At 45.5% G+C, this 18,421-nt stretch overlaps 1 protein-coding gene across 1 annotated transcript in view; it reads left to right on the top strand.

The window, feature by feature from the left end:
- Positions 1-18,421, top strand: part of GIGYF2 (GRB10 interacting GYF protein 2) — a 159,450-nt gene that overhangs the window by 12,543 nt on the left and 128,486 nt on the right. The window contains 2 exon segments of the mRNA XM_030575383.1: positions 2,512-2,587; positions 9,704-9,833. Of these exon segments, the coding sequence (XP_030431243.1) occupies positions 2,547-2,587; positions 9,704-9,833 (171 nt within the window). The 5' untranslated portion in view covers positions 2,512-2,546.

Genomic DNA, 18,421 nt, shown 5'->3' with positions numbered 1-18,421 from the left:
TCAGTGGCGTAGCAGGGATGCAGAGGCAGGCTTCCTTCCTGTCCTGGCACTGTGCCCTGGAAGTGCCCAGCAACAGGTCCGGCTCCTGGGTGAAGATGTGCAGCTCTTGCCTGCAGGCACCATCACCCCCAGCTCCCATTTTCTGGGAACCGGCCAATGGGAGTGTGGAGTCAGTGCTTGGGGCAGGGGCAGTGTGTAGAGATCCATGACGCCCCCCTTCCCCCCCCGGCCTAGGAATCAGACCTGCTGCTAGCCGCTTCTGGGTAGGGACTACTAGTTTTACTGGCTGGCCAGCAGTGTCCCTGGGTGCTGAGCAAGGTGACCCAGTGCCTTACATTCCACAACCTGAACTATGAAAACTACTGCTCTAGAGGATATTGGTATCCACTCCCAGGGCGATGCTCTCATACTTTGCTGGTTGAACCAGAGCAACTATGCCTTTCCCCTTCTACCACTCCTGCCACAAGTACTCCACAAGATCTGGCAGGAGTGAGCCAGTCATTCTGGTTGCCCCATTCTGGCCAAGACAGTTCTGGTTTCCCAACCTACTCTGCATGTTAGCCTGTCCCCGACTTCCTATCTCCACTCTTCCCCAAGCTGCTAACACAATAGCACAGACATATTGATCTGTAGATGCTTCACCTCAGTGTGTGGTATTTGGATGGGCATCTTCACTAGAATGTGAATGTTTATCCGACGTGCAAAACATCCTCTTGAGCAGCAGAAAAGAGTCCTCTGGGTGTTCCTACTGGGCCAAGTGGAAATGCTTTGCCTCCTGGACTCAACAGAAAGGGCTTTCCACAGAGGAAGTGGAGATTCCTTTTCATTTGGATTACCTCCTGTTCTTGAAGACATGAGGGCTCACCCTCAACTTTCTAACGGTCTACATAGCGGTAGTCAGCGTCTTCCATCCCCCTGTGGAAGGACACTCTGTATTTACACATCCATTGACTACTAGGTTTTGGAAAGGTCTCCTCAGAACTTTCCTACCCAGTGGGACCTCAGCTTCATTCTTGTGGCACTAATGAAACAGCCCATGATGGCAGACCCTCTCTTTCACCACTTTCCATAAGGACCAAGTCTCTCTGTGGCTACATGCTAAGTTTCTACCAAAGGTCATATCCCAGTTTCATCTCAATCAACTCATGCTCTTTACCTGCTTTCTTTCCAAAGCCCCTCACGTCGACAGAGGAACGGTGACTTTGTTCCCTTGATGCCTGCCAGGCCTTGGCCTTCTACCTGCAGAGAAGACCTATCAGGAGGTCTGCTAGATTGTTTATCACAATAGCTGAGAGTGTTAAGGGACAAGCAGTCTCCACATAAAGAATCTCCAAGTGGATGTTTGAGTGCATTACAATCTATCAGTTTTGGCTATCTCCACCCCTTGTGGTGAGAGCCTGTTGCACGTGGGCCCAGGTGTGAACTGTAGCCGCCCTCCATGATGAACCCACTTTGAGAGTAGGGTGGTCACGTGGAGTTGAGTACATACCTTCGCTGCACATTTCGCCTTGGTGCAGAACTCTGCAATGAATGTCTCATTCGGTGTGGCTGTCCTCCACACAATAATCCCATCCTCATCCTTGCACCGTCTTCTGAATTAGGTATTGCTTGTTAATCACCCTCAGTGGAATAAAGTAGGAACCATCACTCAGAGAAGAGGAGGACATTACTTATCTGTAACTGGAGGTTCTTGGAGATGTGTGGTCCCCATCAGTATTTCAGTTTCCACCCTCTTCCTCTGCTATGGATCTGTTCAGTTTGCGATGGAGAAGGAATTAGAGATGTGGTTTATCCGCCCTGCCCTTTATCACTTCAGATGAAACCATGAGATGAGGCAAGGACATATGCGTGGACCAAAAGACACTATGACTTTCTGCTCTTGGTACACATGGCATGGATGTGTAAACCCTCAGATAGGGTTAGCACACATCTTGAAGAACCACCAGTTACAGGTACATAATCTTTTTTGCAGTTGTAAGTAATAGAAAATTTTAAATGAAATATCCTGGCACTTGCCCAGGAAATCTTGCTATTTGCCATGGATAAGTGACTGGATTTTTCAAGCTCTGTCATTTCATTGTAATTTATAAATTGCATAGGTGTGACTTCATTAATCAAACTTTTACTTCTGCAGAGGAAAGCAGTAGTGGATATTTGCTGGTGTGTTCAGGTGTCTTTTATTGCTCATTGATCTCAAAAGAGATTGTACAGATTGCCTTGTTTCTTCCTCTGCCCGTGATCAAATTAGGGGTGCTGGAAGTGGTGTCTGGGACCAAATATCCTGTTATCTAAAGTAATTGTATCTCAGATTGAATTGCATTACAGAGCTTAGATTCACTAGTAGAACCCACTTAATCAGTTAATCTCTTTTAGCGTTTCATATTTCTGGGATGGCCAGCTGCAGTCTGCTTTTTTGTATTGAGGACACATTAACTTTATGAAGAAAAAAATTTCTCCCTTCATGATAGTCTTCATTTGTGTTTTTATTTTGTTTTGTTTGTTTATTTTTAGGTTAACACTTTTAAAGAGGAGTAGAAAAGAAGAAAATGGCAGCGGAAACTCAGACACTTAACTTTGGGCCTGAATGGTGAGTCTTTTCTGTTTTGTCAGAGTTTGGGACCTTGTTCTGAAAATTAAGAAGGCTTTATGGACATGTATATTTGGGAGGAGGGAGAGGCTGAATGGGTTATAAAACTGAACTGGGTACAGTGTCAGTTAATAACTTACTCAAATCTAGTTCTGCTCTATAGTGACTAAAAGTAATCTTCTTCATATGATTGCTTAGTGCTCTGTGTGAAAGGAATTGGAGGTTTTGTGTCATTGTAATAGCTAACACATACACATCAGAGTCTCCAGAATGTCCAAGGAATGAAAAAGAGAGGTGAAGAACTATCTTGATGCTTGAGATGGTTGATTCTTGTATATGAGGGATATTGGTGAGGAAACTAGCACTTGCACTACCCATAATGGACTTGTTCTACAGATACATCAGCCTTCTGTTTTCAGTTTTGAAAATAAAAACTTGCAAGGTGGAGTGTGTCAGAGAAATTTGTACCCCTTCTCCCTCCCATCACATTCACAGTATTTATTCATAAGAAAAAATACTCATGTTAAGAGTAGGCTTCCATGCATGCATTGTTGGAATGTTACATCATCTTGCAGTGATCGTTTGAGAGTCTTATTACAATACCCATCTAATATGCTTTGTCCTTGACCTGATAAAAGACTGTTCCAGAGGTTTGATAGTAGTTCAGTATTTGCCCCTCTTGCTTATTCAGCCTTGACCTCTCTGCTGAGACTGTGCACAAAGATATCAATTGATGTTGCTTCAAAAGAGCTAGCATGATCCTTGGATGGATAAATTGGGTGGGGAGGGGAGCATACAAGAGATACTACCACTGCTTAGGTATTGGTGAGACAGTTACTGGAAAAATATAACTATTTTTGTGGCCAATCTTTAAAAATGATGTAGAACAATTGGAGAGGGTTCAGGAAAGAACTACAGGATGATTTGTCTGGAAAATGTCTTACAATGAGAGACTTAAGCTTAATCTCAATCTCTAGTTAACTGAAAAGAAGGTTGAGAGGTTGACTTGATCACTGAGTGTACCTATACAGGGAGAAAATATACTACATGGTGGTTTAATCTAGTAGTCCAGTCATAACTCGAGCCACAGTGGTAGGAAGCCAAAGCTAGAAAAGTAAGGCACAAATTTTTAATGGTGAAGGCAATTAAACATTGAAACAGTTTATGAAGAGATGTGGTAGTTTCTCCCTCCATTTGAATTCTTAAATGAAGACTGGATGTCTTTTTAATGGATGCTATCTAGTTCAGCCATGAATCATTGGGCTTGATACAGGAATTACTGTGAGAGGGTCTGAGCCCCATTTTATGTTGGTCAGACTAGACGATAATGGCCCTTTCTGGCCTTAAAACCTAGGAATCTCAGCATGGTATTAGATTTGTTTGTAAATTCATTTATCAGATAATGACTGGTGCATATTCAAACTGGGTTAGATTTGAAAAGGTTTTCTACAAGTGAAACACTACACTGAGTCATCCAATCCCTGTGGTATGGCACATTGGAATATACTGGTGTCCTGCTGATATAAAAGTGGCAGTAAAGAAATTGCCACTGGGAGATGCCAAACTAAAATATAAAAGTTGCGTTAAAAGTGACCCACAAGCTGATTTTACAGAATTCCCTTAACTGTACAAATACATCTCTACCCCGATATAACACGACCTGATATAACACAGGTTTGCATATAGTGCGGTAACCCCGGGGCTCCGGCAGCGGGGCTCGGGCGGTGCTTTAAAAGGCCGGGACTCCAGTTGCTGTGGGGAGCCCTGGGCCCTTTAAGTCACCGGGTCTGTGGCAGTGGGGCTCGGGTGGTGATTTAAAGGGCCTGAGGCTCCCCACAGCAGCCAGAGCCCCGGGCCCTTTAAAGTGCCGCTGGAGCCCTGCTGCTGCTTCGCCAGTATAATGGGGTTTCACGTATAACACGGTAGGGATTTTTGTTAAATGCACAATTGCCAATTATCCCAGTGCAAAGTAAAGATGGCTAGAATAGTAAGAGGCCAATATGACCTGAGAATCAAAATGGAATCCTACAGAAAGTGAAAACATGGACAGATTGCTAAAGAGAAGTACAAAAGAATAGCACAAGCATGTAGGAATAAAATCAGAAAAGTCAAAACAAAATGAGTTACACCTAGCAAAGGATATAAAAGACAATACAGAGAGGTTCTTTAAATCCATTGGGAGTAGTGTTCCCTCTAATTTTTTACGTTCATGTGCAGAATGAACTTTATGTGCACCAATATGGAAGTGATGTGTGACACATCATCTTCATATTGGTGCACATAACAGAATTCATGTGGTGGAGGTGGGGCCACGGGGTTTGGAGTGTGGGAGGGGTATCAAGGTTGGGGGAGAGGTTTGGAGTGCAGGGTGGGGGAAAGCTCTGACTGGGGATGCGGCCTCTGGGGTGGGGCCAGGGATGAGGGATGCGGGATGGTGCTCAGGGCTGGGGCAGAGGGTTGGGGACTTGGTGTGGGGGTGATGAGAACTCTGGCTGAGGGTGCGGGCTCTGGGGTGGGGCCAGGGATGATGGGTTCAGGGTGCAGGAGGGGGTTTAGGGCTGGGGCACAGGGTTGGGGTGTGGGGCTTGGGGTTGGGGCAGAGATGAGGGGTTTGGGGGGGGGCAGGCTGCCTCAGGGCTCCAGTGTAGAGAGAGGATTCCCCCAGCCCTATATCTCCGCAGCAGCTTGGGGACGGGGGAGAGGCACCTGCCCCCGGCTGCGGCAAGTCCGGGACAGGTCTGTGCTGGGGCTAGCATGGAGGGGTGCCTCTCCCAACCATGGCAGGTCTGATGCCTCTCCCCACCGTGGCAGATCTGTGCTGGGACCGGTGAGGAGGTGCTTAATAGGTAGGTAGCTGCTCATCTAAGAGATAACTTAGATTAGGAGCAAGAGAAAGACAAAGGAAAGTATCTGTCCTCTACTTACTGTGGAAGGAGAGCTAATTGATGACATTAAGAAGGGTGAGGAGTTTAAGGCCTATTTTGCTTCAGTTTTCACTAAGAAGTTTATTGGTAACCATATGCTCAACACAGTACAGTAAAAGTTTTGTTGTCTGACATGTTGGAGGAATGGGGGGTGCAAGTAAGTAAAAAATTCCTGTTCACTACGAGGGAAGGAGTTGAAGTGCGGGAGGGGGCTCGGGGCAATGGATTCCTGCAGCCCCCATTGGCTGCAGTCCCTGGCCAATGGGAGCTACGGAGCCAGCTCTCAGGGCTGAGTAGGAGCTGTGCGCAGAGCTGCCTGGCTGCGCCTCCACCTAGGAGCAGCAGGGACATGTCGCCACTTGTGGGGAGCTGCCTGAGATGAATGCTGCCCAGATCCAGCACCCCAAAACCCCTTTCACGCCCCAGCCCCTCCTACACCTAAACTTCCTCCCAGAGCCCCCAACTGCATACCTTCCTGAAATGCCAGTTGCTAGAACATTCCGGTTGGCAAAATGCTGGATAACACAGCTTTTACTGTATTAACAACAAAAGAGAAGGAATGCAAGCCAAAATAGGGAAAGACCAAAGAATATTTGGATAAGATAGCTATATTCAAGTCACCAGGGCCTGATAAAGTTCATCCTAGGAAACTTAAGGAACTAGCTGAAGCAATCTCAGAACTGTTTAACAATTGTCTTTGAGAATTCATAGAGGACAGGTGAGGTCCTAGTAGACCGGAGAAGGGCAAATGGTAGTACCTATCTTTAAAAGTGAAACAGAGGACCCAGGGAATTACAGAACAGTCAGCCTAACTTCAATACCTGGAAGTAAACTAGAACAAATTATTAAACAATCCGGGTGTAAGCACCTAGAGGGTAATAGATTTATAGGGAATAGCCAACATAGGTTGGTTTGGCATGATTGTTCTTGCCAAACCTAATTTCTTTCTTGGACCAAATTACTGGCATAGTGGATAGGAGCGTTGTGCAGTAGATGTGATATTTTAGTTTTAGTCAAGTGTTTCACACAGTCCTACATGACATTCTCATAACCAAACTAGGGAATTGTGGTCTAAATGAAATTACTATAAGGTGAGTGCACAGTTGGTTGAAAGACTAAACTCAGAGTAGCCATTGACAGTTTGCTGTCAAACTGAAGGGGCATATCTGGTGGGGTCCCGGAGGGTCAGTCCTGATCTAGTACTATTCAGTACTTTTCATTAATGACTTCAATAATGGATTGGAGAGAGTGCTTATAAAATTTGCAGATGGCACTAAGTTGGGAGGGGATACCAGTACTCAAGAGAACAGGATTAGAATTCAAAATGACTTTGACAGATTGGAGAATTGGTCTGAAATCAGCAAGATGAAATTCGGTCAAGAAAAGTGGAAAGTACTACACTGAGGAAGGAAAAATCAAATGCACAAGTGCAAAATGGGGAATAACTGGTTAGGTGGTGGTCCTGCTGAGAGGGAGCTGAGAGTTAGTTGATCACAAATTGAGAGTTGTCAATGTGATGCAGTTGCAAAAACGGCTATCATCACTCTGGGGTGTTTTTAGCAGGAGTGTTGTATGTAAGAGGTGAGAGATAACTGTTTCAGCACTGATAAGACGTCACCTGGAGATTGTATTCAATTCTGGGTGCCATGGTTTCGGAACGATATTGTGCATATATCGGAGAGAAATCCAGAGGAGAGCAATAAAAATAAGTTTTTTTAAAAAATCTGTAAGGAAAGATTTTAAAAAACTGGGCATATTTAGTCTTGAGCAAAGAAGACTGAGAGGGTACCTGAAAAGTCTTCAGATATGTTCAGGGTTGTTACAATCTGCAGCAAGGGAGCTTTAGGTTAGCTATTAGGAAAATTTTTCTAAATATAAAGGTAGTTAAGTTCTGGAATAGGCTTCCAAGAGTGGTTGGTGAATCTCCATCATTGGAGCTTTTTATGAACAGGTTAGAGCAATGGTTCTCAAACTAGAGGTTGAGACCCCAAGTGGGTTGTGACCCTAGGTCGCAAGGGCTGATGTTAGACTTGCAGGGACCTGAGGCCGAAGCCTGAGCCCCACTGCCTGGGGCCAAAACTGAAGCCTGAGAGCTTCAGCCCTGGGTGTCAGGGCTCAGGTTACAGGTCCCCTGTTGGGGGCTGAAGCCCTTGGGCTTCGGCTTTGCATCTTCCCCCCGGGGGAGGGACAGTGGGGCTTGGGTAGGCTCATGCTTGAGTCCTCCCTCCTGGGTTCGTGTAGAAATTTTCGTTGTCAGAAGGGGATTGTGGTGCAATGAAGTTTGAGAATCCCTAGATTAGACCAACACCTGTGTAGGTTTACTTGGTCCTCCCTCAGTGCAGGGGGCTGGACTTGATAACGTCTTGAGATTACTTTTAGCCCTGAATTTCTGTGGTTCTGTGAAAGTGTGATGGAGCATGAAGCTAACCTAGTGGGAGGTCAAGTATGTTTTTTTTCAAGCATATATTAGTTTTGTGAAGTTTTAGTTTTATATCTTTTCAGAGCTACAAATAATAAACTTTGCAAAACCATGCAGCGTTTACTTACTCTCCTGAGGCTAGGTTCATGCTCCAGCAGATGTTCATGAGTGGGGTGATATCTTCAGCGTCAGTGGTAGAGAGTTGAGTCTGAATGGAAGCCAGGAATCAGAATGAATCTGGAGATCTTCAGTCCTTTTTTAGAAAAAAAACATTTTTAGTGTAAAACTTTCAAAAACTTGGGCTCTTAAGTCGCAATAAGTGCTTTTGAAAACTTTACCCTTGAATTTCAGAAATGGATTTAGAACTCTCCTTCCATTTGGCTCTTGGGATATTCTGTATATATTGATCCAGAGGAAGGAATATTCTAAAAGTAACCTACAAATTCTTTAAGGAAACTTAAAAATTGGTGCTACCAAATAGTAGTAATACTTCCAGTTTTAGTTGGAATTGCACCACTTTAATTGACACTAAAAATAATCGCTGTTGCATATACAGAAAATAGCAAAATGGGTGATGATCAGATTATATTAATATAAAGTATTGCTTATGCTGTCACATCAACTATGAAAGTTTACATTGGTTTATAGCTCAGAAAATTAGAGGCTATGGAGTTTACTTGTAAATCACTGAATTGAGTCTAGCTTGTGTAACATGTGACAAAAGTCCTATCAGACAGCTGTTGTCTTTTTAAATGAGTTCATTGTCTCAGTCCCACTTCTTTGTGGGGTGGTGTCCACATCAGGAAAATCATCATACTAATTATTCTAGTTTGTGATCTTAGAAGAGGTTCCAAAAAATGTACAGCTCTTGCACTCCTAAAGATAGTTCTTCTGACTTAGGGAGCAAACACAATTTGCAGACATGTTCGAAAGCAGTAATCTAAAAATGTGTTTAAAATACTGAAATTGTCTAATGATTGTAGGACATTTGTAAAGCTTAAAATTGTTTATTTTGGTATCGTTTTAGACTAACAGGTAAAGTAGGAGCAGCAAAGAATCTCTGGCACCTTATAGACTAATAGACGTTTTGGAGCATGAGCTTTCGTGGGTGAATACCCACTTCGTTGGATGCATGTAGTGGAAATTTCCAGGGGCAGATATATATATGCAAGCAAGCTAGAGATAACGAGGTTAGTTCAGTCAGGGAGGATGAGGCCCTGTTCTAGCAGTTGAGGTGTAAAAACCAAGGGAGGAGAAGCTGATTTTGTAGTTGGCAAGCCATTCACAGTCTTTGTTTAATCCTGAGCTGATGGTGTCAAATTTGCAGATGAACTGAAGCTCAGCAGTTTCTCTTTGAAGTCTGGTCCTGAAGTTTTTTTGCTGCAGGATGGCCACCTGGTAAAGTAGGGCTTCCAAGAAAGGTAATCCACAGGGTTTAGAAGAGTAATTGTGCATGCCATCTTCTAATGCTTTGGTGGATAGTGTTTCCTGATGTGCTTGTAGAGAGAAATTTAATTATACATCAGCAGAGTGGTGTTAGTGTGCTGGTGCCATTGTGTGGTAAGCAGGGCTTCTTTTTATTAAAAAACAAACAAAAACTAGTCCTGGGATTTTTTCCTCTACTGCTATAGGGTATTTGTGAAGCCAATCTGTTCCAATTGTTGGATTTATTTTATCCATCTCAAACTCTATTTGATGTCTGGTGCAGTGATATGATAGCACAGGTATAGAGTCTGTCCATTTTAATTTCGTTCCTCCTCTGCTTTGTTCTAGGCTGCGAGCTCTATCCAGTGGTGGGAGCGTGACTTCGCCTCCCCTTTCTCCCGCTTTGCCAAAGTACAAATTAGCAGATTATCGCTATGGGAGAGAAGAAATGTTAGCACTTTTCCTAAAGGATAATAAGGTATGTGGGGGGCTGGAAGGGGAAGGTAGGAAGAAGGTTTGTCTGTAATCACACAATCTTGTAATTATGGAAAGAGGTCTCTCTGTACAATGTGTTCCCTGTGTGTGTGTTTTTTATAAAATGCATGTTCCTTAGTGGAGAACAAAAGTGCAGGTTATTCCAGTGTGTCCATATGGTTTTCTCTCTAGGCGTGCATGTGCACCTTGCATATGAGATTGTAATATTTTGGCCAGAAGTGTTCATAGGAGGCATGCCTGCAATCTGCATGTCCTAGTGTCCCCTCCTCCCACCTGAGGACATAAAGGGTGGAGCAGACCCAACTGCCCTTAGTTCTTACCACTTCTAGCAGCAAGATGGAAGTTAGCAGTGTCCATCTGCTATCCTGCAGCTCCGCTCTTCTAGTTAGGTTTTTAGAGTTTTTGTAGTGTAGTTACAGTAGCTATCTGCCTTGGCCTGTTGGCAAGAAATTAAGTCATGCACCTGTTCTGGTCACTGATAATTCCACTTTGGCATTGGTGCTTTGGTATCTCCTTTGGTACTGATACCCTTGGTTCTGCCTTGCTTGGTACTGTCCTTTCCAGCTCCAAAAAACCTTGTCATTATGCCAGTATCCATTATTCAGTACAGTAGTAGTAACAGGTTTCTGTCAGTATCAGAACCAAATATGTTCAGACTAATACAGTTGTTATCCACCAAGCTCCTTTGGAGTCCCTCTTTCTGATTTATAGATCTATATCCCGTCTCTTCAGCCTCTATCAACACCTGAGGTTGACTGCGCTGTACGAGGAAGTGTATTCCTGTCTTTTCTTTGTCAGATCATAATAGGGAACCTTTTCCTATATTTGTCCCCAAACTCCAGTGTCTATGAATAGAAGTCCAAAAGGAAGTCTAGAGGGCACTCTTCTCATTGACACCAAAAGAGGCCTGGGTTGTACAGAATCCAAACCCTACGGGTATCTCCACCGTAGTGCCATATACCATACTTGATGTCATGCAAACCTGGCCTTACTTGCCACTTAGGAACCCTAAAACTCTACTTCCTAGACCTCAGTCATTGAAAGTTCCTTTGTCTCATCACAGGTCTCCTTCTACGAGGCCTTCTGGAGCATTATAAGTCTTCACGTTGTGAGGCATGTGGCCAAAAATGAGGAGGATCAGGAAGAAGAATAGCTCCTACAGTACCAGTAGTCATCCCATACACCTTCCCAGATGCAGATGTTAAGCCTAATTTACCATCTGCTATTGATAACTTTAAGGCTTTTCAAGACCTGTTAAAATACATAGCAGATACCTTAGACATTGGGAGTGGCCCAAAGAAGTCAATAAATCATTTAACATGTTGCGTCCCACGATATTAGGCAGGTTAGCCACACCACATATTAAGTTATTTTCAGACCTGGCAAAGCCAAGGAAATCACTGGCCTCCAGCCTTGCAACTTCTGAAACATCAGCGTCCTTGCTAGGTCCCTCCTGAAAGGTTCCAGTATTTTTATGTTCACCTTGCCCCAGTTCACTAGAGGCCGCTGCAGTGCAGGAGAAAATAAAACAAGAACTTGCTAAGATGACTCCTAAGTAGAGGGACCTAAAGAAACAAGACCTTTTTGGGAGAAAAGTTTACTCTTCAGTCAACCTTTAGGTTCTTATAGTAAATTTATTAACCTTTGAAAGTGATATATGCCTACCTCTAGTAGGAGAAGATCTCCCATTTTGCAGATAAACTACCTCAGGAGTCTGTGGAGGAGCTGAGGTCCGTTCTTACCGACTGCCAAGACATTGTTGCAGGCAGCTCTAGATGTGAGAGCTATGTCTACTTCTATTACCGTATTGAATCTTAATGGCTGAAATCATAAGATCTACTGAAAGAGCTAAGGTCACCATTGAGGATGTGCCGTTTGAAGGTTCTGACTTAATTCTAACATGGATGAAGTGCTAAATTCTTTGTAGAATTCCAGGACAATTCTTTACTCTCTGGGCCTTTATCCTCCAGCTTGGAGGAGGAGAGAGGACAAACTTCCAAGAGAAGGCTCATGTTACCAGCAGAAATATGCTGAGCCTCCCAGAAAGAAACCCCCTTCTTCCAGTGAAGAAGCAATTCAGCTTTCTTTTCAGCTAGCACTCAGGTTGCATCTGGATCCAGGCAACAAGTTAGATGACATGGTCAAGAACCCTGGGCTGATCTGACTGGATGTATTCCTGCACTGCCTCCCCACCCTCCTGTTTGGCAGCTTCCTTTTTTACTCGTTGGAGGTCTGAACTGGAACTGGGTTCCAGTAGTCATCAACAAAGGATTTTGGTCCAGTTTGAGTCCTTGTCAGCTCCCATGCTCTTCAAATCCAGCCCTCCTTAAGGACTCCTCTCATGAGATGCTGTTGAGACAAGAGGTGGACTCCCTTCTATAACTTGGAGTAGTGGAGGAAGTGCTTCTCAGGTTTTGGGTGGGTTATCCCAAAGAAGAAAGGAGGATGGTTTCTCATTCTAGACCTCAGCAAATTCATCCATTTTTTGATGAATGATAGTCACTCTAGGCATCCATAATACCTTCTGTTGATCTTTAGTTTGCAGCTGTTGACTTCCAGTATGCATATTTCTGTCTGTCCATCCAGTAGGCAGTTAATACCTTGTTTCCTAGTGTGAAGCTCACACTTACCTGCACAGAGTTCTGCCTATAAGACTTTCCATGGCAACAAAGAAGTTTAGCAAGTGCCCAGCAGCTCATCTATCCATACCTTGAAGAATGGCTGATTGAAGGCAAATCTCTTCAGAAGGTACCTTGCTCAATATGAATAGTCCTCAAGCTCTTTACCTCAGTGAGACTCAGCGCAAACCTTGAAAAATCCACTTTTATTCCGACTCAGACAATTTGAGTTCAGGACCACTCCTATGAACTCTAAAACAGCAAGAAGCTGAAGTAATTCTGTGCCATTGTGGACATCATCTCAGAATTGAAGTCATCCCTGGGCTTCAGTATGAGACTGCCTCAGCTTATTAGGTCACATGGCAGCTTGCCCTTTAACGCTGCATTCAGATTGTCACTTTTTTCCCCTGTAGGGATGATTTGAAATCTTTATCAGCCCAGCAGATACTGCATAGACTTAAAGGTTTCAGTCCCTCCAGAATTTTTGTCCTTTCTAGTCTCATATAAGGATCCATAAGAAATCTGCCAGGGCATACTTTATGCTTCATACCTCCTTGCCTCGAATGGGGTAATGGATGCTTCCCAGAAAGGATGTGGAGCTCACATAGGCGATCTACAGATGCAGGATCTTTGGTCCCCAAAAGAATCTCATATCCATATAAACATGATGAAGCTGAAAACCATAAATTTAGCATGTAAAGCTTTCCTGATCTTCCTCCACGGAGCCGTGATTCAAACTCTGAAAGATGGTACTACAGCAATGTGCACTATGTCAGCAGAGAATGGAAAGTGAGATAATCTCTGTCAAGAGACAATACATTTATGGAAGCAATGCATGCAACATTAGATTACTTAACTTTCACAGCTGTATTTACCAGATTATCCTGGGTAGATAATATGGGTAGATAATTGGAAGGCATTCTTGATTCTAACAATCAAGAATGGGCTCTTGAGGTTTCTGTCCTCCAGCAAATCTTCCTCTAATGGGGGCTCTCATTCTTGGACTTAATTGTCACCAACTTTAACAAAGTGTCAAATGTTATGCTGAAGAGGAGGTTGCCTTCCAATCCTGTAGGTGACAGATTGTTGAAATGGATCTCTAATGGCCCACACCTGGGCAGATTGTTACCCGTACCAGTGAAAATTCGGATTCAATTTACTCCATGCACAGCAGTTTGAGAGAGAATTACACAAGCAGTGAAAGGTTATATAATACAGCTTCCTAATAAGCTTCAGTTCCCCAAGCATATACCCTGAGTAATTGTGTTGGCCCTATACAGTATCCTGATTTGCAAACCAAGCAGATATAGCTACCAGTCCTAGATGGAGTCTTTTTTTCTTCTCAAGTACTTAGTATGTTAAATGTCCCCCAAAGCAGGGTGTTGGTTACCACGAGGCCCTCTTGTTCAAAGTCCTAGAAAAGTCTCTCATAGCAAGGGGTTGATTACCCTGGGACCCTCTGTTTTACAGCATCATGGACCTCTTTAGATGTTAGAGGATCTAAGAACTATATGATATTCTGAACATTTATATCCCTTGCTCTCAAAGAAGACGTGTGTCCTGGTTTTTCTAATTAATTTTTTAGAAGGGACTTCAAGACAGAGACCGGAGATCAGTTGACATTTACCTTCTCATCTGTCATTCACTTGAGCTCTTAGTGTGGTGCCATGCTAAAGGGTAATTTTGACCTGGGTCATTCAGTACCAATCTCGCTTATCACATTTTCTGTGTTTTCTTTACTTGGTGAGCTGGCCAGTTGACGTGACCAAAATTTCAAGTTGAAAATACACGTGTACACAGATTGAGCCTCTGATTAACCATTCAAGTGCAATTTCAGCGCTCAGTAAATTTCCATACCAACTGTCTGATGTGAAGAGATCCCTGCTCCCAGAATCCTCTAGCAAATTCAGACATACCAAGCCATACCAAACTTGTGTTCTCCACGTGAATTCGTATGAATCACAGCAATTCATAATTCAGCAACATCCAAACAAGGACCTGATGTATGGTCTTCCATGATCCCTTGAATTTCCAGGATCTTCAGAAAAATGAGACAGGACAAGGGCTTACTAACAATAGCCTCAGTGTTTGTACTCCTGACCCGATACACCTCTGGATGCAGCCTCCAATTGCTCTACCAGACCTGTCATGTTATTTCCCAAGATCATGGCCAAATCCTGTCCCCAGTCCTTCATCTCTGCATCTGATCATATGCACATCTGCTAGCTGAGCATTATGAACAGAAGGTGGTGGTAATAATAATTATTATTATTGGAGATATACCAATCTCCTAGAACTGGAAGGGACCTTGAAAGGTCATCGAGTCCAGCCCCCTGCCTTCACTAGCAGGTGCTCTTCTGAAGTGCAGTGCAGGACACTCTGATTCAAAGCAGAAAGCCTTCTACGAGGCTAATGTATAGATTAAAGTGGTAAAGACTACTAGCCAAGCTCCTCAGCGTTTGCCAGATGTCGCTATCTAGTAGTGTTTTGAGCTGTTTATTATTTTGGAAGCAAACAGTTCTCACCATTAGCTCAGTTAGAGTCTACTTAGTTGCAATTTGAGCCTCTCACCCTTTTATTTAAGGTCACACTATCTTTTCACATTCCATAGTTATGAAGTTAGTAAAAGATATGGTCCATAGTTTTCCTCTACTTGGCAGCCCTTCTCTTTTCTAAAATCTTAAATATTATCTTTCTGGCCCTGATGGATCCCTCCTTTGATCCTTTGCAGTCTTGTTCCCTGTCACCTTTGACTAACAGGGTGAGCGAGATCCAAGCGTTGATGTCAAAGCCTCCTTGTGCATTATTGTGTAAGGATAACATGACTCTCAGATCTCACCCAAAGTTCTCGTCTAAAGTAGTCTCAGATTTCCACCTGGATCAGTTCATATCCTGGTATTTTTAGCTATGCTGCATTTAACTTCTGGAGAGATTTAAGTCTCATACACTGGATGTGTTGATAGCACTATCATAACTCCCTCAGGAGGAAAAAAACCTTCTTCTTTGAGTGATTGCTCATGTGCATTCCACAATAGGTGCGCGTGCTCACCATGTGCACTGGTGCCAGAAGTTTTTCCCCTAGCAGTACCCATAGGGGAGTGCCCCTAGTAACCCCTGGAGTGGCGTCCCTGTGGTGCAGTATAAGGGGCTCTGCATGCTCCCCCCCCCGCCCAGTTCCTTCTTGCTACCAGTGAAGGTGTATCGGAACTGCTCTGCTCCAGCTTCGCTGCAGCTTTCCTCTTGAACTCTGTGCCCCTGGCTTTAAGTCATGTGACACTTGCAGGCGGCTAATGCCAGTAAGTGATCCGCATGTGAACTGTTCACGCTATCTGGGGGAAACTCATCTTAGTGATCGTTGCAAGATTTGCAGATCTTTCAGGCCTTGGACCAAGAACGAAAGGGACATTCGGCTCTGAGCCATTCAAATGAAGTCGGTGTTGACCCCAACTCCAGTGTGCCACTCCGAGTTGGCACCAAGCACCGCGGTGTTGGTGCATGGCGACTCTGCAGTGTCTTCCACCAGTTGGCACCGCTCCCCTTCCGTGGGGCACACCAAGAAGGCTAAGAAGAGGTCGTCTCCGCTGAGACACCAGAGCAAGACCGGGACAGGACCTAAACCCACACTGAGCAGGTCTTGAGCCCCGTCAGCCTTCAGGCCTCCGACTCGGGTTGAGCAGAGTTGCCCAGCCCTCTCGGCACAGGCCTCCCTGGTTGTCCAGGTGCCCTCTATGCTGGAGGCCCTGCAAGTGGCTTGGGATGTTATATTTCTGCCGGTATCAGGGGCACTGCCACCGTTGGCTCCCCGGTCCAGAGGCAAGTCACTGCTTGGATCTCTGCAGCCGCCTCCTGGTTGGTACTGTTCGCGGTCTAGGGAATGTTCCCGACGCCTTTTGCTGCCCCGTGAGTAGTCCGCGCCAGTTCCCATCAACCCCACCAGGTTGTCTGGCTGGGTTCCAACTGACAGGGGTTCCAGGCACTTCTCTGCCTCGAGGGATCGTAGACGTCGTGAGGGGAGTGGGCCCTATTGAGACCAGGACAGATGGCACCCGAGGTCCTCGTCTCTGAGAGGCTACTCTAGTCCGTTGCGATATGGGTGTTGATGCAGTTCCTGTTCATGTCGCTCCAGAGCCACACCGCAGTCCCGCTATCTGTCACCTCGCCATCGCGGATCCGCCTGCCAGAGCTGATCATGGAGCACCTCCTGCTGGCGGTATCACTCCTCCATGTCAGGATCACAGTCTCGTAGTTGGCACTGTTCCCAACGCCGCCACCACTCCTGGTCCAGGGACAGCAGCAGTCATATGCCAGCCCAGCCTTCCTTCGTAGTCATCAGTCGCCTGCTCTACTGGTGCCACAGCAGGTGCAGTGGTGGCAGCACCATGGTATCAGTGGGTCTCGTAGCCCCTGACGCAGTCCCCAGTAGGGGCTTGCTCGGTTGCTGGAGCCTTGGAGAGACCGTTGGCCTCTCTTTCCCAGTCTTCCAGAAAGGAGTCAGTGGGCGTGTATCTTCGGTTCCGCACCCAGAGGGTGACCAAATGGTGGGACCTCCAGTACCAGTGAGTATGCAGAATACTGCACCCCAGTTCTCATCCTCCCATGATGAGGTGATTGTTGCCCCTCTTCCCACTGTTCTGAAGGAGGACTCTTAAGGCCCACCAGGAACTATTGAAAAGGGTGGCATTGAGCCTCGACCTTCAGACCGAGGAGGTGGAGGAACCCTCGGACTCTCTCTTCAATGTCCTTCAAATGCTTTGTGGCAAACTCAGGCTTCCTTGCCTCCCATCTCTGAGGGCAGAACAGAAGTACTTTTTGCCCACCAAGGCAAATTACATCCACCCTGCCCCCAATTCCCTGGTAGTTGAGTCAATCGGCCATAGGGAGAGGCAGGGCCAACCAGCCCCTACTCCAAAAAATAAAGACTCAAGGAGGCTGGACTTATTTGGGAGACTGGTTTATTTGTCCTTGAGGTTTCCAGTTAAGGATGGTGAACCATCAGGCCCTCCTGGGTTGGTACAAGTTCAATTTGTGGGGCTCTCCACCCAAATTCAAGGACTCCGTCCAGGAGCGCAACAGGAAGGAGTTTAAAGCTCTGGTGTGGAGGAGGATACAGTGGCTGCCAGTGCAACCCTGCAGGCAGTGTCCAATGCCGTGGATACGGATGCAAGATCTGTGGCCTCCGCGGTGTCCATGAGGAGGGTGTTGTGGCTCCTGCTATCTGGGCTGTCCAGTGGGGTGCAGAACTCCTTGCAGGACCTTCTGTTCGATGACAAGGTCCTGTTTGTGGAACAGACGGATGTAAAATTGCACGTCCTGAAAGATTCTCTCACAACACTCAAGACACTTGGCCTCTACGTCCTGGCCTCGGCCAGGACCAAGTTTAAGCCTTAGCAGGCTCCCACCCAGGCCACCCACTCTAAATATGAGCCCCCTTATAAAAAATCACACGACTATAAGAAACACCTACAGAGGCAGTCCTGGTCTGCCCCCAGCCTGTGCCCTCCAAGGGTAAACAGGTGGGGAAATGTAAGTTTTGATGGGATGCCTGGGGGTGACTTACCAGTTCATTACCAGGGATCCACCTGCAATAAAGCTTCCCTTCTCCAGCTGGTTGTGTGCTTTTCTCCCTGAGTGGTCGCGGCTGACTTAAGACCTTTGGTTTCTCAACACAGTCTCCCGGGGCTACGCTCTCCAGTTTACCTCTACCCTGCCCAACTACCCTCCGTCCCCATCCCTACTAGGGGACCCCTCTCACAAGCCCTGCTTGAGCAGGAGGTGGGGTGGCTCCTTGGTTTAGGAGTGGTGGAAGTGATGCCAGTGGAGTTCAAATGCAAGGGGCACCATTCCCGCTGTTACCTTATCCCAAAGGCCAAAGGGGGACTCAGGCCTATCCTGGACCTGCGAGATCTGAACCAGTACATGGTAAAGCTCAAGTTGCACATGTTCTCTCTGGCTT

Source organism: Gopherus evgoodei, chromosome 9 (genome assembly GCF_007399415.2).
Source record: "Gopherus evgoodei ecotype Sinaloan lineage chromosome 9, rGopEvg1_v1.p, whole genome shotgun sequence".
In the NCBI taxonomy this organism is placed as follows: Eukaryota; Metazoa; Chordata; order Testudines; family Testudinidae; genus Gopherus; species Gopherus evgoodei.
The sequence above is the reverse complement of the archived record's forward strand: the minus strand, read 5'-3'. Positions and strand labels throughout refer to the sequence as shown.